Below are 24,104 nucleotides of genomic sequence, written 5' to 3'. Positions count from 1 at the left end.
TCTTTGCAGGAAAATGACGGTGGATATAAATGCTTTTAGTTTAACAATTCTATGAATGGTAAAATCTAGTTACATTCATTTTGATATTAGCCACCCCCCCCCCCCCCCCAAAAAAAAAAACAAAAAAAAAACATAGGCTACTTGTATTTCCAACAACTACTAGTTTTCCACTAAGACTACAACTAACAACATCTGATAAGTATCCTGAAGTATTATACTAAGTGCTACATGTGTTTCAGAGGAGTTAGCGCATGATTTCATTTAGGAAATGAGGCCTCTTGAAATTGTTGTCCTGAATTCCTTCTTAATGTTTTTTCTTCTTCTTTTGTGATCAGGGGGTCATGTTGCTTCTGGGAAACCGTGTCATCCATCGCCGGATATCAAGCCTTAACGCCCTCTTGATTCTCATTCCGGTTAACGTGCTTTGCTGTTATTATACAGATATTTTTTTTCATATACTACATGCAGGCGAGTGAAATGATCATACGCGTGTTTCATCAGAGGACAACGATTTCGGATAATAATGACAGTAAACGTACATGTACATGTATAGAATCAGATCTATTTGTTAAAGGAAAGAAACCGAAAAACCGGAATGGAAAGTTAATCGATACTTTGAAAGATGAGGATGATCTATATGTAAATGATTACGGGGAATTCTGAAATAGTTTGCCATGCGACTACACCGCTATAACAGCTGAGTCCCGGGAACCATGTTGCATCTGTCTATGTGTCTGACCCATCTGGAGTTGTACAACGTCGTCACTTCCTTGTTTTGTTATCGGCTCCTGGTCCCTCACCTGAGTGAACAATCCAAGGTATACTGGGAGACCGAAATCACTAAGAACCGTACTCTTAAAGCTACGGATGAAAACCAACTGTTCCCTGCTGGATTTTCATTTGTGCCTGATGTTAATAACAGGACTAGTGTGGATATTGCTTGCAATGGTTTGACCGAAAATGACTGTAAAAGATGGGTCAAGTGCTCAAAGATGGCCACGAAATGCTGTGAGGATTATATTTCGTCTAATGCATCGTTTGAAGAACCGGTGGCAAACTGTCCCTCTATCTGGGACGGAATGTCCTGTATAAACTCCATTCCCAATGGAACAGTGGTATCCTTGGACTGTCCGTCATATTACATTCCATCGTTTCAGCCAGGTAAATGAGAGAGAGAGAGAGAGAGAGAGAGAGAGAGAGAGAGAGAGAGAGAGAGAGAGAGAGAGAGAGAGAGAGTGTGTGTGTGTATGTGTGTTCAGTGACTGTCTTTCAAGTATCTTTAGTTCTTTTTTCCGTCCGATTTTAAATTGTGATAATACTAGTATTTTTTAAATTACAAATCTAAGCTTAAACGCCCTTTCTCCATTTGAAAAAGTTAATTTTCGCTAATACAAGGAACTAAAAATTAAATCAATGTTAGTAAATAAGAGCTTTATTTGAAGAAGACACATGCGGAAGAAAGCACAAAATCTTTCCGTGTCATAGCAACAATCCTTTATTATTCATATTTTTAACCTTTTTTCATCCTGCCTCATCCGTTTACGTCGCTCCTTAATTCTAAACATAAAGTTTGTATCCGACGGACGATTTCCTGTTTGTGTATAGAAGCATGCTTTTACCCGTGCGTTCAAAAAGGTATGTTTACAACTAACGTTAAGCGAACAAATAGACGAACAAAAGCCATGCATACAAAATAATCTCGTTACATAATTACGGATACAATTACCCAATCCCTTATTTAAATACTCTCACGGATCCTACATTACCAAGGAAATGAACTTAGAATTAAGAAACTTTAACATAGTTAAAATTTTATTTGGATTTTTATTTTTCATCTTTAAGAAATGAAATAAAATACAAATACATGTATATGTTAAATGTAAAATGTGGCTTTTTTATAAGCAAAAACAAAATTATCATGATTGTACATGTGTCATGTTGTAAATTTTGAATTTACTGGGTGGGTGTAAATACAAAATTTACAACATGACACTTGTCATGTTGTAAATTTTGTATTTACACCCACCCAGTAAATTCAAAATTTACAACATGACACATATATTCCAATGCACTAAATAGGCTGGGGAGAATATGTATTTGAAAATGTACCGCTAAAAGAAATCATAGACTTAATAAATTTCGTCCTTTGTAGCCAATTTCACCAAAAATATACTATTCTATTTAAATAATTTCTAGCCTTCGTCGTTTGTAGCTTATTTCACCAAAAGCATCTTATATTATTCCAGATATTTTAAGCCTTCCGTTGTTTGTAACTTATTTCACCAGAAACATGGTACACTATTTAGAACCATTTTAACAAGAGCTTGGATTTTGGGTAGTTGTGTCAAACAGCAATGTGACGTAAGTCTGTCTATTTCATTGTAGGTCACTCAGTCATGGCTCTTTGAAATCAACAAGACTTGTCTGGCTTTTGAGCGAAGACTACGCGATCGGTGTATATTTCGCTTGAAGTCAGCGTCATTTTAACTTGTTTTGACGCAAGAAATAGATATAAACATCCTACTGAAAGTCCAAGCTCTTGTTAAAATGGTTCTAAATTATTTCTAGCCTTTCGTTGTTTGTAGCCAATTTCACCAAAACGTGTCTGCCGAATGGCGTCTGGGAGAACTCCCACCTGGACATTGACGGGTCCCATGTACTGTACAACTACTCGTCCTGCATGGCGGCCAACAAACAGGTGAGCACGTCTCATTATTGCAGCTACCAATCTGTTCATAATTCATAGAAAATTGCCGTATTATAAATCTTGCATAAATATATTAGCTGAAGATCTGTAGTTCTGCGGGATATGTAAGGTCAACGGTATGTCGGTCCGAATTTTCCCTAAAATCTGGAGCTCTTCCGGATATATCGTGTCTATGGCATGTTAGTCCGAATTTCCCCAAAGAGCTACAAATCTGCAGACGATTGTTGCAGAGAAAATATTCACGCGGTAATATGTGTTTTCTATTTTTCTCTCTTTAAAAATATCTACAGAAGATTGATAGGTTGATTATGTCCTGTGCATAATCTTAAGTTCTGTGTGGTACCACTCAAATTAGGAATGAATAACAAGAAAGGTTTTTTTTTTGTTATTGATACAGAATGATAAAAGATGCGTTCATTCTTCTGTTTGGTTTTGCCTTAAGAACAATTACGAAACACGTGCTTCACATGCCTAAAGTCAAGTTCCCTGGAAAGAAAATGCGCAAGAATTGTTTTGATCTTTGGGTCTGAGTTAATATTCTAGCTGATACGTGTAATGCCAATATGACAAGAATAATCATACGCACGTGCTGTAGATAAAAGTATAATTAAACAACTCAAAGTTATGATAGAATGGTACACATCGATATGCATTCTTGTATTGATTCAATCATCTTTTCGGATCTTTCCGGCAAAGCTCGGAAATGCCCGAGAGGTTGCGATCATTAAGTCACATTTCAAAATTTTTTCCCTGCAGAAACGAGTGGAAGGTACGGAGGAGTTTCGAATACAGACCATGGTTACCTTGGTGACGAACGTCATAAGTCTGGCCTTTTTGTTGCCCTCATTTTTCATCATGACTGTCGCCCTGTCCAGGTAAAAATTACTGTATACCGGGTTATTTTCGCCCCGTGTAATTTTAGCCTGTCTACATTTGAAATTCACCCCGTCTTGAATTGGCCTAGACACAGTTTCGTTTAAAGAGAGATAATTTGAGACATTGGAATTTGCCCAGTCTTTATTTCCCTCGCTTACAACGAGAGCGAAATTAGCGAAAATAAGACGGGGCGAATATTTCACCGTATACAGTATAGGAGGTTGGGTGGTCAACTAATAATCCGCTACACCTTCAGTACAGTTTTAGTTTTATGATTTTTCTTAACATAAACTGGTTTTTTGGGTAACGAAAAAACTCTAAATATTTAAACTTTTAATTTTGATATTTTTAATCTCCTATATACAAAACTCTTTTTCACAAGGAGATCGATATAGTCTAAAATGGCCAAGTTCATATATCTTTCTTAAAAGTGGGTTTTTGAGAGTCTTACAGTTGCAAACGTTGATCAACTCGCATACAGGTTTAATAGATCAATTACTAGTATTCTATATTTTTTTTTACTTTATGACATCAAAATGACTACACCTTTTTTCCTTTAAATCGGAGCGAGTGAAATTTTTTAAAATTATAATTTTTATCAAAATGTCTCGTCTGATCTTGCTTTTTGATCACAATTTTTTTATGATATATCTCACCAACTGTCTAATTTGTATAGTAATGCGTGTACATACACAGGGAATTAAAATTAAAAAATAATTTATTGAGAGACCATAACTTTTATTGTGTGGACCCAGACTTGACGTGAAAATCCTTTTAAACTGAAATATGGTGGTTCCGGTTCTGAAGATTAGTTCTCTCTTGTTCCGGATGTAGCGAAAGCTAGCGTTTCCTTTTCGGCTCAGATTTTTATTCTCTCCATCGATCTGTTGGCATAGACACCTTATATGTGTTTTATAAAACCGGATTTTCTAAAAACTTTGCTGCGATTTCTCATTCGATTCTTTTGTATTAAAAATTTTTCTATCTTTACTTTTGTGAAAGTTATTTCTATCCTCTTAAAACGTAATTAAGCTTTCTCCCCCCCCCCCCCCCCCCCCCCCCCCCACACACACACAATCTTTTCGATTTTATCAAAGTTATTACATAAGTTACATCTGTTATTTCGCCAATCGCTCATATTGGTAAGAAAAGTCCGTCTTTTCTGTCGATAAGATCTTATAGAGCCTCAATATGTTACGGCAAATAAAAATTACTCAATCTGTACTTATATATATGCATTACCTTCATTTTATAGTGCATGACGCTGTGTGTAAAAGAACGTAAAACGGTTGTATATAATACGTCTGTAAGTTTTAAATGTACACATGTAGGGTGTTTATTGGTTAAATCATTATCCAACAGATTATAAAATTTTGGCCATAAGGAAAAAAAATCAGATACATTACCTATGTTTAAGATTTTGATAATTACCAAAATCTTTATAATGATTTCCTTAATATAGTATTTTAAATTCAAATATGTTCGGTTTAAAGATTAAATATAGAGGTCTTGTTCTGAAGGGGACCAATTAAATATAAAAATGGCCTCGACCATTCAGTTCTCGTCAATATTTTTTAAAATGTTTTTTCTTCTACGTAAGCGTCTTCCGGTACTCCGGACCTCTAGAGGCGGGCTATAAGCGGATGTTCCGGACCAGACTCCACTTCCTGTCCTCTCTAATCCTTGTCAGTATCGTAACGCTGTCCTGGGACTGGGTCGTCGGCCGGGAGCACGTCTACAATCTCAACAGAGAGGAAAGTCTGATCAACCGGAACTCAGTAAATATGCATTCATTTTCGTTATTTTCTGATTATCTGACATCTTCGTTAGGCAAGGGCGAGGGTCAACAGTGTTCCTCTAAAACATGATTATGATTATGGACATGAGATGATTATATATAAACGTTTATTTTAGAACGAAATATTTCATTTTCATAGGAATATTTTTGGTTTACGTGTAACTATAACATTGATTTTATTGTTTTATTTAAGGAATCATTCTTTAATACGATATGGGATGATCTAATCAAATTAATCCCAAGGGACTTAATGATAGATTTGATTTCCCATGACAGAATGATTCCTTATAACTTATATTTTTATAGAAATGTTCAGCCTTTGTACGATTTAATATTAATTTAAATTGGTGAAATTGATTGGGCCATACATTACAAAATCGTTTCTTAGTGTTATCATATACAAAGACACTGGAAAGTGTAAATTTATATATCGAGAGAATCTTAGAATTGGGAGTGTTTTAGACAGTGCATGCGTCTTTTGGTTGAACGACAACCTATAGTATATTCTGTGTATCATTTAAATTCGTGGCGGCCAATTTTCGTGGACTGTGACTATTTTGTATATTTGCGGGGATGTAATTTCGTGGATACGTCGGTTACTGTTTCAGTAACAAAGATAACTCTTTCTAAAATTCTTTTCGTTGAGGATTTAAATTCGTGGAAGAGGGCTGCCCACGAATACCACGAAAATTTAGCCACCGCGAATTCTATTGATTCTACAGTAAATGAATTGTAATGATGCAACTTTTAATTGCAGCCGATTTGTAAGGTACTGATCAGCCTACAGAAGTACCTTAGATCCGCCACTTATTTCTGGATGTTTCTGGAGGGACTCAATATACTAATACCTCAGCTCCACAGCTCCCAGATTGATTCCAAAGTCCGCATGGTGTGGTTTTATTTTATAGGATGGGGTATGTTAATAGTTGCATTAAAATCTTTAATACTGTTGAGTCATTTAATTTTGGGTGGGGGTGGTGGGGCAATTTTCGTGGATTGTAGATTGTTTGCTTTTTTTTTGGGGGGGGGGGGGGTGGGGGGGAGGGTGGGGGTGATTTCTTAGGGCGTCGATTGTCAGTACCAGTAGGAAAAATGAATCTTTTATAATTACTTTTTGTCGATGCTGTAAATTCGTAGGTGAGGGCTACCAATGAATACGACGAAAATTGAGCCACCACGAATTTCGATGTTCCAAAGTACCTAATCTTAAATACTTATATTCGAAGGAATCCATGCATTTTTGTAGAGTTAGTTAAAACAATATGAGCTGCAATTTTCATGTTGAATTTTTTTTTTTACGAAAATGTTATTTTATTATAAATGATTTTTTCAAATCTTATCTATCATACAAGTATAAGTTACACGTAGACTTATCATACTAGCCGGTTTTTGCAGCCAAATAAAATTCTAAAAATACAGCTTTTATTGCTTTAAAATAACTGCGAATCATTTATAAGGATAAATGTACGCAATGAAGAAAATGAATTAACCAAATTGTTGATAGATGCATGCGGAATTAAGAATATTTCTAAGATTTCCTCCACGAACGTATATGGGAGTCAAACGGAAAAGAACATGAATTATTCATAAGAACGAGAAAATTTCAATTAGTTAACACGCGACGGGTAAGCAAGAAAGATTGTGGGTTTTCGACAATGAGTTTGGTTGCATTTGTCCTTCTTCCCTTTTCTGATGTTAGATTTATTTCTGTCGTGACTTTAAACTTTTATTTAAATAATAATAACCCTTGGATAACACTTTAGGAAAACACGTTTCAAAGCAATCAACACCCTATCTCATGACACTAGGCCATCATCTTGCGTGTAAAGAAGTCTTTTGTTTGATATGACAAAGAAAACATACATTAATTATACACCCGCTCCGAAGGAGAGGGGGTATACTGTTTTACCCTTGTGTGTCTGTCTGTCCGTCCGTCCGTCCGTCCGTCCGTCCGTCCGTCCGTCCGTCCGTCTGTCTGTCTGTCTGTCTGTCTGTCCGTAACAAAAATTTCTGTCGCATTTATCTCAGCAACTATTTATTGCAGATGCTTGAAATTTTTACACAGTGTTTGTTAAGGCATGCCATATCACGGGATATATTTTTGTACCAATCGGAAGTCAACTTCCTGTTAAATGACGACTGCTTATTTTTTAACCAAAATTTTCAAACAAATTTTCGTCAAAGATTTCTCGGCAACTATTTCTCGCAGATGCTTGAAATTTTTACACAATATTTTTATAGGCATGCCATATCGTGGGATATATTTTTGTACCAATCAGACGTCAACTTCCTGTTAAATGACGACTTTGTTTATTTTTAGCCAAAATTTTCAAACAAATTTTTGTCAAAGATTTCTCAGCAACTATTTATCGCAGATGCTTGAAATTTTTACACAGTATTTGTATAGGCATGCCGTATCGTGGGATATATTTTTGTACCAATCAGACGTCAACTTCCTGTTAAATGACGACTTTGTTTTTTTTTAGCCAAAATTTTCAAACAAATTTTTGTCAAAGATTTCTCAGCAACTGTTTATCGCAGATGCATGAAATTTTTACACAGTATTTGTATAGGCATGCTATATCGTGGGATGTATTTTTGTACCAATCGGACGTCAACTTCCTGTTTAATGAGTACTTTGTTTATTTTAAGCCAAAATTTTTCAAACAAATTTTCCTCAAAGATTTCTCAGCAACTATTTATCGCAGATGCTTGAAATTTTAACACACTATTTGTTTTGGCATGCCATATTGTGGGATATATTTTTGTATCAATCGGTCGTCAACTTCCTGTAAAATGACGACTTTGCTTATTTTTTAACCAAAATTTTCAAACAAATTTTCTTCAAAGATTTCTCAGCAACTGTTTATTGCAGATGCTTGATGTTTTCACACAGTTTTTGTTTTGGCATGCCATATTGTGGGATACATTTTTGTATCAATCGGACATCAACTTCCTGTTAAATAATGACTTTCTTTATTTTTAGCCAAAATTTTCAAGCAAATTTTCGTCAAAATTTCTCAGCAGCTATTTATCGCAGATGCTTGAAATTTTTACACAGTGTTTGTTAAGGCATGCCATATCGTGGGATATATTTTTGTACCAATCGGACGTCAACTTCCTGTTTATTGAGTACTTTGTTTATTTTAGCCAAAATTTTCAAACAAATTTTCCTCAAAGATTTCTCAGCAGCTATTTCTCGCAGATGCTTGAAATTTTTAACACACTATTTGTTTAGGCATGCCATATTGTGGGATATATATTTCTGTACCAATCGGATGCCAGCTTTCTGTTAAATGTCGACTTTGCTTATCTTGCATATTCACATCAGAGCGGGGGTATCACTAGTGAGCATTGGCTCACAGATATCTTGTTTTATCTATGCGCGGATCCAAAAAAAGGGTCCGAAGGTTTTTTGAGTTTGCGCGAGGGGGGGGGGGGGGGGGGGTGTCTAGGCATATTTATGGTAATTTTATAATGTAATTTAAAGAAATTCGAATTTTGCAGGGGGAGGGGAGGGGGTCCAGACCCCCATCTAGATATGCGCATGTTTGTCTATTGTGATAAATTAAAACTAAGCCATATTTTTTTTCCAGGAATTCCACTAGTTACAATATCTATATACGTCATATTGCGATCAACAATAGAGAAATACGACTTTAAGTAAGTAAACCACATTATTTCAATACGTTTTGTATCTAGAACCGCTTTCAAATTTATCTCAAAATTTATATATTGAATAGAATAATTTAGGAACGCAGAATCTTTTAGAACCATTTAAACAACACTTTGGACTTTCGGTAGGACGTAACTATTTATTCATGCGTCAAAAAATTCAAAAATGACACTGGTTTTAAGCGAAATATGCGCAAATTACGCAGTTTTAGCATAAAAGCCAGACAAATCTTGTTTATCTCAAAGAGCCAAAGCCGAGAGGCCAACAATGAAATCGACAGGTCTTCGTCGCATTGCTGTTTGACACAACTTTCCGAAGTCCAAGTACTGTGGTTTCATTAAAATTCGTTGAATACCAATTTTCGTGGATTTCGTCGTAAGTTGATCACCAAAATTTAATGTTCATTGAAGTGCAATTTTTATAAACATTTTGTATTGATAGGTCATTGGCCATGAATTTAAGTATACTAGACACTGTGATTTTCACTTTATTCACGAAAATTGATACCCTTCAAAATTAATGAAACCACAGTACCTGTTAAAATGGTTCTATCATCATTATACGCTTGACTGATTTGAGGATATTAATTGTTTGTGTTTCAGATGTTGGATTTATAATTTCCTTGAAATTGAGTGGATCGTAGTCGTACCCAATTATCTTACTGTTTTAGTAAGTAAATGCATATGTATATTCATTCATCATACAAAGATAATCTTACCAACAAATACATTTAATCAAATACTTAGTGGTTGATATTTAAAAAGAGGTCTGATGGGATTTGACTATTTCACCGAATGAGTAGCTGCACGTCTGAAGCTTACATTCGAAACGAAAAAAAAAATATTCGGATGGACGACCAAGTCGTTGGTCCGAATTTGTTCGGACTGAGAGTAACAGACCCGCATCGACCAAACGAGATAAAAATGAATTTTTTTAAAACCCTGTTTACTTTTTCAGTGCAATGTTGTTTTCCTGATCGTCGTGATGGTGGAAGTAATACGTAAAAGCCGTGCCATGAAGAAAGCGTCGACTTATATACCGTAAGTTTCAACGTTTAAAGTATCGACTTAAATACCGTAAGTTTTAACGCTTGAAATATCGACCTATATCCCATAGATTTCAACGCTTAAAGTGTCGACTTATATACAGTAATTAAGTTTCGACGATTAAAGTGTCGACTTATATACTGTAAGTTTCAACCCTTCATCAAACAATATGAGCCTTCCGTAAGTTTGCTTCAGACTTTAAGCCACGATCCAGAGTCCGCCTATGCATCTAGCCATCTTTTAATTTTGGTTTGCGACGATGCCACAATTGATGCAGAAATACGTCTGCCATAAAATAATATTGCAATCTGTTATCGTGAATCTTAAGAGAGAGAATGTATTAAATTATATTACATAGTATCTAAAAAGAATGTCATAAGACAGTTCGATTGTTGTAGCCATTTTCTGACTGCATTGATCTCCTTTAGAGGAAAAGCTCTATAGATGCATAAAAAATTAAGAAAACACCAAAAATTGAATGGTGAATTATATGGATTTTTTCTTTATTGAATAACAGTTTAAAGCTAGTCAAATCATATCTCAAGATTTTAGGCAGATTTGATGGTTAATATGTTGGCCAAGATGTCTCTTTAAAACAAGTGTTGTATAAATGGTTCTTTATGAAGAATGTTACATTAGAAGGTTGTGACAGGTTTATTTAATTCCCGTTATTGTGGCTAATTGAACAGTTTTTATTTAAGGCAGTTTGCACGTCATTTTCTCCGCTAATTCAAAATAAAAAAAAAACCCAGTGTATTTAGACACTAGGCTCCTATTGTGTTGATTTGCTACAATTTGAATCTTTGTATTTATGTCCATTTGCATTTTTATGATTTGTAAAACTAATAAATGTATTTATTTCTGTTTAGAACATCGCTGCGTACCTTGTTTTTCCTGATTCCTCTGTTCGGTGTAAACTTCATCGTACCCTGGATATCCTACGCCGCGGATAACTTACTCATTCCATTCATTGTCAACCAGGTAGTGGAGGGGCTTCAGGTAATGACGTCATATTTATCAACTTCTGTACAGGCCAACGTCACGTTTATATACTGTATAAAGTCTGTTCCAGGTTTACCGTTTTCATCTTTTTTTACGCTTTTTAACGAAAAATGAAATTGTATGGCATATTGTGGCAGTTGAGGAGCGATCGAATCTAATATGGCGACCATGAATTCATGTCAGCTTTAATATAAGTTGTAGAACTTGAAGTTGTTTATCAATCATTGTAAAAAAAAAAAAAAATAAAGTTCAGTGTTAGCTAGACGTTCCATATTGTGACGTATCAAAACTTTTCCCTTCGTGTGAGTAGACTAATTGAGACATTTTACACTTTGACTGCGTGAAGATATTGACTTCTCCTTTAGACTGAGTACATTAAGACGTTCAACATTGTGTGTTTGATAGCTGAAAACCCTTCCCCTCAATTAAGTAAATTTATATGCTGAACATTGAGTTTATGATGGTGTGTTTTAAAAAGAAAGTAACTTTTCTTCTAGACTGAGTATATTTCGACGTTAAACATTTTGACCATGAAAAGATAATGACTTCTCCCTTTGATTAATTTTATTTGGTTGTGCAGGACAGTGACGTTGTCATTTAGATATAATTGATTCTCCCTTGACTGAGTAGATTTATATGTTTTGCATTGTATCGTTTATAGATAATAACACGTCCCTTCTATCCAGGATAATTATACATGTATAACATTGTCTGATGCAAATGTTATTTCTTTAATAATAGTAAGATAACATATCTATTGCATCTCGTCTGTTGTTCCTATGTAGAGATATTATTTAATGAACCTTATATCTGGACATCCAACTCTATTATGATTTGAAGATAATAATTCCCCCATTCTGGCTGTGTTTCAAAGTTTTAGTACGCACTTACTGATCCTTGTCAAGAGGGAATGGAAGAATTCTTCAATATTCATACTTTACATTATGAAACTCTGCAATTAGTAAACTGAAAAGGTCTGGAAAGTTGACTGGATGACATATCTATGGCCTTTAGTAATTTCAGTTACCTTTCAGTCACGCTTTGGTTAACTGAATGGCAGAGCTTCATCGTGTGCATATGTTTGTATTTCATTTCTCAGATGACATTTATTTAAAACTTTTTGATGTTTTATGGTAAGCTACATGTAATCTATGTCTTTCATTTTTTCAGGGAGTTTTTGTCTGCATTCTGTGGGTGCTATGCAAACATGAGGTTGGTATAAATTATAAATAAAAATTGGTGCAAAGACATGTTTCACCTAATTATATCAAATAATATATAATAAATATTGAAATCAGTTGCATAAACTAAATTTGATATACATTTAAAGACCGTTAAACGTAAAAAGTTATCTATGAGAAATAAAACATATCTTAATAAATTTTAGTTTTGTACTTTAACATTGTAGGGAGCGTTCACATTATTGTAAACAATGCAACTTTTTATTCACGTGCGGGAAACTTTACGAGTTTCGCGAGAGTCTCGTCATCGCGAAAATTTATCTCCGCGAACCAGTCCTTAATTATTATTTTCCAGGTAATTTCATTTTCATCGTGAAAATTATATTATGATGTGCCCCGTGTAAGTTTACTTCTGGTAAATCGCGAAATAATGTAGTCGCTTATAAATGCATGTTTACAGTATAAAATTACGTAAAGTACTTATTACTAGTATTTATTACTAGAGAATATAAAATTTTTAAATTATGTTTGCAATTAACGTAGCGAAAAACCAACTGCCTTAAATTAAACCATGTTTTAAATTATCATTTTAAAAATACATTGTTGGCCGAAAAGTTTAAAGTTAATCTTAGCAGCAATTTTTTCAGACATTTACAGCAATATCGATGCACATTTATTCTTCCTGATATATTCATCACTCAGAGTCAAAAATCTTTAACGACTTAATTGGTTTAAAAAAAATCTATTGCATGCATTAGAACTCTGAGGTTAAACATGATCAATTGTATACATGTAATACAAGTCACTTTTCAGATTCTTTATAAATCTGACATTGTTATTTCGGAACAAAAAAAGCACACTCGAATCCATTTTCTATTTTAACATATTTAGCAACAGAACAGTCAAAATAGTTCAAGTGTCTCGAAGTGCCTTCTTAATCTTGATATATTCACATACCGGTAGTACATGTCTGTCGTTTTTCTTTTTCAATGTATATATATAAAATAACATCACCATCCTCAAACACATATTCGATTTATAAAAGACAACACTTTTATCCCGTTGTCGAAACAAAGAAGCTTTGTAATATTGAAGAAGGATTACTGTCCGAACTGAATTCACTAAAGCAGATCTAAATTTGCCATAAAAATGCAATTGTTTTTCTCCTCAAAATCACAGAAGGCTTATTCTCGCAATATGACAAGTCTCTTCAAAATTATTTTAAAATATCGGTCACGTTATGGCCGTATATACATATATTTGGTTATTAATCGATCCGCGATTCCATCGTCTCAGGCCATGGATTTTATGTCCATTTTTTTCCACAAAATATTTGTTTGCTCATGTGGAAGTCAAATGAACACAAAACCCATGGCTTACGAGGATAAAGTACTTTAGTCCTAAGATTATTTTTTATAACATTAAATAGGTCCAACAGAACGTCAAATTGGCCATCAGGCGGAAGTTCCCGCTCCTGTTTGAGCGCTTTCACGCCCGGAAGTTCAGCACCACCTCCAGCACCCACCTGACTCAGGCTATTCATCCAATGTCCGTCACCCCCATCGTACTGGACAACGCCAAGGTTTCCGGACACCTGAGGACGGTCTTGGAAGTTCCGGAAATGGAAAGACTTTCCCCGGATCCGGAAGTAAATCAAATTTCAACGGACCCAGCTTGAGCACCAAATATAATTGCCTTCATTTCATGGCAAGAAAAAATTGTATATTGCTTTCGTACATAGGATCTCAAGTGTGTAATTGTGAAATTTCAGTAACTCTAAATGGACCGAGTCTGAAGACTAACGCGGCAAATATAAAAATCACAACAATTTTATGTGCAAAGGGTCTCAAAAGCACGTTAGAGAAAATGGACTGAAAATGGATTATGTGTATTTTCTGATTTCTACCTCGGCAATAGAAATACTATTGCTTTTATATACATAGAGACGCATTTAATAGCTTTCATGTAGAGATTTAGGGATGTTAAAAGTAGAACGATTCTCAACGGGAGCAATCTTGAAGACTAGACGTATTTTTTTGCTATTAAATAAGGCGGCAAATGTAGAAACATTTCGTGCTTAGAGATATAGCGATTTTAATCCCTTGTGAATTTGTATATTGTCTAACTCTTTAGTAATGGGTATAGCTTTTATTGAATTCGTTTAAGCATTAAAACCACACTCATCAGTTTTTTTCTGTTTTTTTTAATAGAACTCTACGAACAATTCAGAGGGGGTCCGATTAAGGGGATTCGATTGTCTTGGTCAGTTTTAGACTATATTGATCTCTATGAAAAGAAGAGCTCTATAAAAAGATATAGGGAACAAAATTCAAACATGAAATAGTTAGATTTTTTTTATTTATTAAAGAATATATTTTATGGCTAAAAATCATATTTCAAGCTTTAAGGTAGATTTTATGGGTAAGTTGAGTATTATAAGTATTTCACATTCGAATTCTTTATTATTTTTTTCCCATGAATACTACATGAATGCTAGTTCACCGGTTGGTGCTTCCTCATTTTATTGATCATTGGAACTGTTTTGAGTTGATACTTTAAACCAACTTTAATTCGCGCATGCGCGAAATATTCGTGAGGACCTTATTTCTTACCACAAACCAGTCATCATCAAAACTCTCTGGTATCTTGTTTTCCCATATACTGTGGTTTCATTAATATTCGTTGAATACCAATGTTCATGGATTTCGTTGTTAATTAAGTTGATCCATGAAATTAAATGTTCATTGAAACGCAATTTCTATTAACATTTTGTATTGAAGGGGTCATTGGCATGCGCGGATCTAGAGGGGGGGGGGGGGGGGGGGTCGGGGGGGTCCCGACCCCCCCCCCCCCCCCCCCCCTGGAAAATGAAAATTTATTAAATTTACATAGTAAAATTATCGCGAAAATATGCCTCGGACCCCCCCTGGCAAACACAATTATCCTTCGGACCCCCCTGGAAAAAATTTCTGGATCCGCGCATGATTGGTCACGAATTTACGTATCCTTGAAACTGATTTTTCACTTTATCCACGAAAATTGATACCCTTGAATATTAATGAAACCACAGTAATCTGCATCTTGATCGCGAAAATATAAATTGCCAAGAACCAGTTTATTTCCAGTATGTATTGCGAAATAAAATCGTCCCGAATAAAAGTTGGTTTGCAGTATGTTTATTGTTTTTGGTAGAAATGATCTCAACTTTATACATCTTTTATCAACGACTTTATTCTGTTGCCTTGTTGATTTGTGAAATAAAAAGTTAAATCATTTATTTGTTGTTTTAGTGTACCTATGACTGGTCATAATTTGTTGTAGAAAACGATGTCTTTTATTTGAAAGTTAAGAATATATTTCATGTACATATTATATTTCCTTTTATTAAAGTTGCGTGTGTTTTGGGGTTTTTTTTAAGAGTCCCATTTTATATGACATCCATTAGCTCTCCCCCCTTCTGCTTTCCACCTCAATCACTTCCTCTCTCAAAGACAACGAAAAGCAATCCAAAGAACTTTATTATTATATAATAATATACTTCAAACGTGTAAATATGCAAGTCTATAACAAATGTTCATTATTAAGTAGTGTTTAAGTATGTTCTAATTAAGCTTCAATGGCATTTTTTTTTCGAAAAAAGCGAGACAACATAAATTATGCGCACAAATTGAAAATGACCAATTTAGAATCTCTCTTCTTTCGAGAGTTAATAGTTTCCATAATTCAAACGCATACGCATGCAGTTAAGATGTCCTCTTAATGCCTTGAAGAAATCTAATACAAGAAATTGCGTTCCGAGTTTTATGAAATAACTTCTTCCATTAAAATGATGAATCCGTGTACAGGTTGCAATCGCAACTTCTCGGGCCTTTCCGGCAAGCTCGGAAAAACACCTCGAATGTATTAACATCACCGGAGTCGCTTCCCATTAAAATAAGTATCGGATAGACGGTATTGTGTGTCGCTTCTTTGTTATATTTTAGTGTATATTGTTTACTTTAATGAAGTATAGCTCACATCTCAACAGATTGTAAAATGTGTTGTATTTATATCAAGTTTTATAAAAAGGGGGGTTGTCATGGACGCCTAGGTAATACATTCGAGGTGTTTTTCCGAGCTTGCCGAAAAGGCTTGAGAATGTGCAATTGGTACAGGTTGTTCTTGATGCGCATGCTCCACAATAGGTCCAAATGTCCGGTTCCTTTTGGTAGCTACAATCATAATGAAGAAAAATGATCAAATCTCTTCCTTTGAATTTTCCCAAATACGAACTCATGGATAAAGTCAGGGGTCACATTGCTCACCTGAGCAACAAAAGCCATACCTCTGATCAAATCAACTTCATATTATCAAAATAAACACCTTGACAGTTTGATAGAGACAGAATGTCTTGTTTAAAAAGATCTTTTTTTTTTAATTTGAATTAATTCCTTTGAAAACATTCAACCCCAATTGTGGCCTCAACCTACCCCTGAGGATCATGATTTAAACAAACATGAGTCTATACTCTCTCTCTCTCTCTCTCGAATACTCTCGCACAAGTTTAAGATTTTTCTGACCAATTGGTTTTGGAGAAGATTTTTAAAGATTTTTTTCTATTTTATTCCTATTCAAAAAGTGAACCATCAAATGTCGCTTGACCCTACACAGGGGGTTCATGATTTAAACAAGTTTGAGTCTACACTATCTAAAAATGCATTCACAAAAGTTTCAGCTTATCTGGTTAAAGATTTTAATCTTTTTATTCCTATGTAAAACATGTGAAAAACTGTCAATGTGACAACAATCGGGTTTCTTTTATGTGGACAGTATCCATAATCCAATTGTTCACCCTGAATATTGATAAACACTACCTATCCAGAGAAATTGGGTACTCTATGTGCAATATTTTGCCAAAAAAGTTCAACAGCTGGTATTTTGTTCATAAATTAAAAATCAAAATCCAAAAAAATATGCGCATCTCTAATATTTGTACAATTGATCTGTAAAACTACAATTTCCTATCTTGAATATTGTACGAGGAGTCATCCGTACAATAGGTGAACCCTATATGCAATATTCTGTGAGAATACGTACAATATGGGTTACCATACCCTATTAGCAGCTGCCCACCAGCCATTTTCACCATTTCAATAACCAGATTTTTCCTTTGGAAAACCAGGTTAAAAATCTAACTCTCTCGTCGGGGACCCAGCCAACCCCTGGGGATCATGATTTGAACATTTCAGCTTTTGTGACCAAATATCGTTTAAGGAGAATATGCTTTAAAAGTTTCCTATATTAAATCCTATGTAAGAATTATTTAAACCCCAGATGTTTTTATACTCTAATAGTTAAATGCCAACAAAAGATCACTTGTATATAACAAAAGAATTAACCTACAGGGCCGGTATTGGTTTCTGTCTTTACAAAAAACGTATCGATCTTCATTTTAGGCCATTTGAAAATTTAGAAATATGTACAGTAGAAAATAATGAACTTTGATTTTCAAAAGTGATTTTTTCCGGGAAATTCATCTCCCCTATAGGTAAATTCTTTTGTTATATACAAGTGATCCTTTTCAATGTACATCTTTAATTATCTCTCCTTGAAAGAGGTTTTGGTCCTCTAAATCAACCTTGAATCCAGGTTTATAGTTAAAAACTATTGGAATGTTATGTGTTAAGTTAAATTAAAATTGGCTCATTGGTTCTGTAGAACAAATCAAAAAAGAAATCAAAAATGTGAAAAGAAGATGAGGGAACAAGATAGCGCAAATGCCCATTTCGTTTTGTCGTATAATACAATTTCAAATTATTTTTTTTCCAACTAAATAAACAAGATGATATACAAGATGATGATATATTACAAGTTTACAAAAGCGCAATATCTAACAATATTCATTTTTGAATATTTAAAAAAACGATCAGAAAAAAAAGTTCAAAAGTATATAATGTTACCAAATGTCCAGTGCTTTAACCACTGAGCCATTTCAGTCACAATAACATTCATTGTTAAATGCTAAATGCATCCTCAACCACGAATTTACGGACTTGTAGTATTTCTCTAAAACAAACTATTGTTGGGATACAAAATGACATTTTTAAAGTATAGTGGGTCATCTCTCCACGTTTTTGTCGATTGAAATCGGATTGGTTTCCTTTAAACCTTAAATGGACAATGAAAACAATATGGAGTCTAGACCCACTCTATAAAAGAAAAGGCATTGAAGTTCTAAAATGGACACTATTTGGAGGGTTTGACACGCATACGCCAGTTTAAATCCACCTATTCCAAATATTTATAACACATTTAAAGGTTATAAATCGATGTTATGATAAATATACATTGTTTTCAATAATTTAGAAAGAACTATGAGATTTGTTCATATTTTAATTTCATAGTATTTTATATATCCTCATATAGGCAGTTTACACGCCTTATTCACCCATCTTCTTTACAAATGACGGACAGACAGACAGACAGACGCCGGTCAAAAAGTGATCAGAAGGTTTCAGCTCAGTTAAGCTTAAAAGCAGGACTGTCGGACAGACAGATCATTAACATTATACCTTTCCTAACTTTAAGTTTTAATTCAGGAAACAACCAGAAGTGCTTGAGGACAGGGCCACTCCATTCCTTTACCTTCCCCCCACCCTTACCCCCAAGTATAGACTCCCGGGTCTCTTTATACCCATTTTTATAAGATAAATTATCCTTTAGTGACATACTTCTGTCTAATCTATACCTCCATTCCAAATCAAAAATTTTGTTTATATAAATTAATACATATCAGCTGAATTTTACTCGTCTGCCCCGGTTTTTTCTTTCCTTCTCACTTTCATTTATGATTCATTGTTACAACTCTCTTGGTCTCAAAAATATATCTATTTCAAAAAATGAATTAAAAATTTCTTAGTTTTATGTTTTGAAATACCGCCACTATCTTATTGAAATAAGAAAATGACTCAATATATATGGTCGATCGGAATTTGCACTGCAGAGTACCCGGATGATTATGTTGAAAAAATTCAGCAAAGTGTTCAAAGGGCTTCCAACGATTTTCCTTAAGAAAAGTATATTGTTAAATTAACCATTCACTATTAAATAGTACTATAATTACTTATAAATGTGACCTGCTCCAAAAAAGATAACTCTTCCAGCATCTTAAAGTTATGGCTCAGATTCAGCATCCAGGCCTGTGGAGTGCATCAGTGTCATAAGATGCACCATCTATCCAAATTTTGGCTCAAAGATTGAGCCAATAATAACTAAATGATGTCTATCAAAGGGTACCTGCTCCAAAAACCTTAACCTCATCCAGCATCCGAAACCCATGGCTCAGATTCAGCATTCAAGCCTGTCAGGTGCATCAGTATCATAGGACGCACATTCTGTATATATGGGGAATCGGAGGGAATGGAGTCTACGTGAGAAGTTAATAGAGTACATGTATATCGTTAAGTATTATTCGGGTTGTTAGAAATAAAACAATTGAGGTGAAAAAAAACCCCACATTTGAAAAAAGGTCACTCAAATTAACAGTTAATTATTTGATTATGAAAGATATAATGATAAACAAACTGTACATATGTCAAATACTAGTAAGCGAAAAAATTGCAGTTTAAAGAAAAAAATGAATATCTAAAAAATTTAGTTTTGTAAGTAACAACAAAAACCCATTCGAGAGATAACTCGGGATGTACTAGTAATCACAACTGACAAGCCCGATACTTTATCCACTCGGCTACGTATTAATTGTGTGATAAATAAACTAGGAAATAAAGGCAGTGTTACTGTATCAACCTGTGGATTGGGGTCTGTTTTTTTGTTGTTCTTGATTTGTATTGTTGCTGTTTTCTTGATAATCTGAGGAATACTATACCGACCATAGAGATCCGGATAATTAGTATTTGACTGGTCCGGTTTTAAGATTTACTTCGCACTTAAAAATGGCTGCGCCCATGCTGAAAGTGCTGGACGTGTTCGTCGGTTCAGAAACAGGACTTTTAAAAGGAATCAACGTTTCCAAAGCCGAGTGGTTAAATTTACACGACACAGAATCTGTGGATAAATCAAAAGAAATTGTATCATTGTGTTGGAAAGACGAAACGGAGACTGATGTGTGTATTGGGTCCAAAAACAGAACTGTGACAATTTGGCATTCGGCGACTCGAACCTTTTCCGATTCATTAATTCTTGGGACAGAGGAATCAAAACTTCGAGGTGTCAGATTGCTGAACGGTGATTATGTTTCATGTGTTGATACAGGACTTGTCCGTTTGTGGAAAGATGGCGAGGTAGAGTCCGAGATAAATGCTGGGAAGGACGTGTTTACTTTCGAGCAAAATCCAACTGAGAGAAATATTTTTGCTACAGGAGGGAAAGAAAATGAGCTCAAAATATGGGACATAGAATTAACGGAAAATCCAAAATTTACCGCTAAAAATGTGAGAAATGACTGGCTTAATTTACGGGTACCTGTTTGGGTCACCTGTGCAAAGTTTCTACCAAAGTCTGAGAAAATTTTCACTGCAACAGGTCACCATCAAGTGAGAATGTATGACTTGAAAGCACAGAGAAGGCCGGTTCTAGATATGTCATTTGACGAATATCCCATCACAGCTCTATCTCTCTGCCCTAAGAATGAAAACGAAGTCGTGGTTGGGAATACGGTTGGAAAATTAGCAGTTTTGGACATAAGAAAAGGGCGACCAGTTCAAGTGTTTAGGGGTCTCGCAGGTGCCATCCGGGCAGTCCAACATCACCCTACATTGCCGGTTATAGTGTCCTGTGGGTTGGATCGATATCTGCACATTCACTCGACGGATGACAAATCTCAACAGAAAATCTACTTGAAATCTCGACTCTCCGCTCTCCTTCTAAAATCTAGCTGGGATGGGAATGATGTGGACAATGAAGAGGAAGTGGTCGTCAAAACGGAGGTCGTCTCCGACGAAGATGGAAATGACGACGAAATCTGGGGGAATATGGAGGTCGTCCAGACGAAAACCAAAAGAGAGGATGTGAAGAATTCTAACAATAAGAAAAAAATCAAAAGAAAGCAAACTGGAGAAGAATCAGGGGAATTTGATAAACAGTCAAAGTCGAAAAATGTTAAAAATAAGAAAAGGAAAACTGGAATAAAAGCTTGATTGTATATTGATTTTGAGTTTTTATGTACTGTGTTTTACAGTTGTTAAAGAGGCATGGTCACAATTTTGATGATTTATTTTTCAATTTTCAAAAACATCTCAATGGATACAAATCATCAATCTATTTATTTTGTTCTGTATAAAATACAGTGCATCATTGATAGGAATAATTTTAAACTATCAGAGTATTTCTTTCAAGGTTAAACTTGTATAATGTAGTACTAGTCAAAATACTTTGACAAATGGGAAACTATTAGGAAATTACAAAGTGCATGTCCAATGATCAATCAGAATGGAGCTAAAATACAAAATAATAAAATCAAGATACATCTATAGGTATAATACCGTCCAGACCCAACATAACATAAATTGTAAAGCATACTCCAACCAAAGCCCAGACTGCCTTTCTGTGTCCGTTCAGGGTCTGCTTCAGGTCTCCTATGGCAGACCAAGAACTGACCCCAGGCTGACCCAGACTGGATATAGAAAACATACTCCAATTTCAGAAGCAGACCCTTAATTAAATTGTTTTGTTACTGAAAAACTTACCAAATGTCTGTATATGTGTATTAGGAATAAACAAGGGACAGACTTACAGGTGTTAAGAAAAAAGAGGGGTCTGCTTCGATGCTTAAAGTGGACTCGAAAAGCAGATCCCAAGTGGACCCTGAGAAGACGCAAACTTTTAAAAAGCAAAACTGGGGTCAGCTTGCGGAATCGGATTAGATTTTATCTGGATGGTACTGTAACTTGGCCAACTTTTATAACTTCATTGAAAATAAGAAGAGTCATCAAAACTGAGGAAGTGACAGATTAAGACAATATTTGCTATCATATTCATTTGCAAGAGTCAAGGTTGGGGTCAATTACTTTGAAAAGTAAATTAAATACTTTGAAATACATTAAGAATTTTATCAATTACTTGCAATTACAATTACATTGATTTTTTAAAATCTAATTAATTTCTCACTTACTTTGATAAATGTAATTAATTCCATTTCTATTACTCTAGTTTTATTTTTTTAAATCTTGAGAACACGTGCATATACATATATAAACAACATTAAGATATACAAGGCTTAAATATATATGTAAGGTAATGTTTTTAAAGGTTGAAGTTAAGTTAAATGATTATTTATAGATTTCTTGAAAATTTCTAGAAAATTTTTCTTTAACATCAAATTCATCAAGTACCTTAAAAACGATTGACTTCATGTTTGGTTCTGAACAATATTTTCTCTATAGTGAATTAATTTTTATTCACATAACTATGTTTATTCAGAAAGTACAACTTTTGGCTGTACAACATATCAGTATATAAATACACATGTAATTATGGCTATAATTCACAAGAATGTGATGGTGTTTTAGGTACCTGTGTTCCCGTTTTGCACATATTTAATAACTGGGTATAGAACAACAGGTGTGATTTGTGTTGTGATAGCAATTAGATCTATAGTCTGCTTTCAGTCAAAGATTTTACCTGGGTGTTTTATCATTCATTCATCAGCGCCGTGAAACAAGAAAAATATAGGTATTTTGTTGTGTTTTAGTATAGTATTAAACTAATATTAACTATCACCATTTTTTTATATTAATATTTTTAGTCTTAAATTTCCGCTCACTGATAAGAAAATAAGGATTAGATGATTTGACTTTTACATTTTTGCCAATTTACTTTAAACATAAAAACTCGGTGAATTAAGGGAAAATTGCATGTCCCAAGCCAAATGGAAGCTGATTCAGTGGATAATTATATGATAAAGGGGAAAACTACACGGACAGTCATATGCATGGGGTACTCCGTGTCTCTTTTTTACAACTTACATTGTAGATGTAGCTGCAAAATATGTAAAACGCATGTTTACAATTGGTTGTTTGGTATCAACAGAAAGATTATTATGAAGAGAAACTTCAGGCTGCGTTTTACAAAAGAACTTAAGACAAAGTCGTAATTCTTTTCAATCTCATGGAACGGTCTTTAATGAACAAAATTTATATCAAACCATTTATTTACAACTATTTTGATATTCATAATTAAATTTTACAGATATTACAATAATATATTGATTAGTTTGTGGTTCATTAATTCGGTCGTAAGTCGTAAGTTCTTTTGTAAAACGCAACCCAGACCTTTATCTCAAAATATTTCAATCTTTGAAGTAGCAGCCTTGACAGTAGATCTTATGATCGACATCACCGATTTAATATATTGCGGGTCACTGTTCTGGTTTTTCAAATTAGTAGCCCAATAAATTCCGACAAAAATAATAATTTAAATATTGATTTCATATACCTCAAACTGAAGAAGGTTGAAGATGTATGAATTAGATCTACATTTGATATGTTTTGTGAAAAAAGATTTTCAGTTTTTGAATCCAATAAAATTGGCTATTAATCATCATACAGTTTGTCTATTTTCTTCGATTATTCAAGCCAAAGCATAAATGAAAAATATTTAGCAGCGTTTTCACTAGACACATTTCCTCCATTTATGTAAGCAGAGGCAATAAATAAACATTAATTTATGATATTTTCTTTTCAAACTTGTAGCATGTACTTGTACATATACTTTCTAAAGGTAAAAAGTTAAACATAAGCACTACAAACACAACAATTTTGCAATAATCTGTTTTGTTAAAAAAAAAGATATTAATGTAATTGTTCATGCCCAAATGGGTGTT

The 24,104-nt window shown here is 34.3% G+C and overlaps 2 protein-coding genes across 2 annotated transcripts; both read left to right on the top strand.

The window, feature by feature from the left end:
* Positions 1-351: 351 nt before the first annotated feature.
* On the top strand, positions 352-15,071 carry LOC128164299 (calcitonin receptor-like). Its single transcript, XM_052828077.1, has 11 exons — positions 352-1,161; positions 2,586-2,698; positions 3,464-3,582; positions 5,184-5,361; positions 6,139-6,295; positions 8,978-9,044; positions 9,660-9,726; positions 10,015-10,097; positions 10,973-11,102; positions 12,276-12,317; positions 13,716-15,071. The coding sequence occupies exons 1-11, from the start codon at positions 714-716 to the stop codon at positions 13,962-13,964; spliced, it is 1,653 nt and encodes a 550-aa protein (XP_052684037.1). The 5' UTR covers positions 352-713; the 3' UTR covers positions 13,965-15,071.
* A 5,146-nt stretch (positions 15,072-20,217) lies between these two features.
* Positions 20,218-21,432, top strand: LOC128163368 (WD repeat-containing protein 74-like). The gene has a single exon (XM_052826945.1). It carries the CDS (start codon positions 20,218-20,220, stop codon positions 21,418-21,420), a length of 1,203 nt encoding a protein of 400 aa, XP_052682905.1. The 3' UTR covers positions 21,421-21,432.
* The last annotated feature ends 2,672 nt before the right edge of the window (positions 21,433-24,104 follow it).

Source organism: Crassostrea angulata, chromosome 9, assembly GCF_025612915.1.
Source record: "Crassostrea angulata isolate pt1a10 chromosome 9, ASM2561291v2, whole genome shotgun sequence".
NCBI lineage: Eukaryota > Metazoa > Mollusca > Bivalvia > Ostreida > Ostreidae > Magallana > Magallana angulata.
The sequence above is the reverse complement of the archived record's forward strand: the minus strand, read 5'-3'. Positions and strand labels throughout refer to the sequence as shown.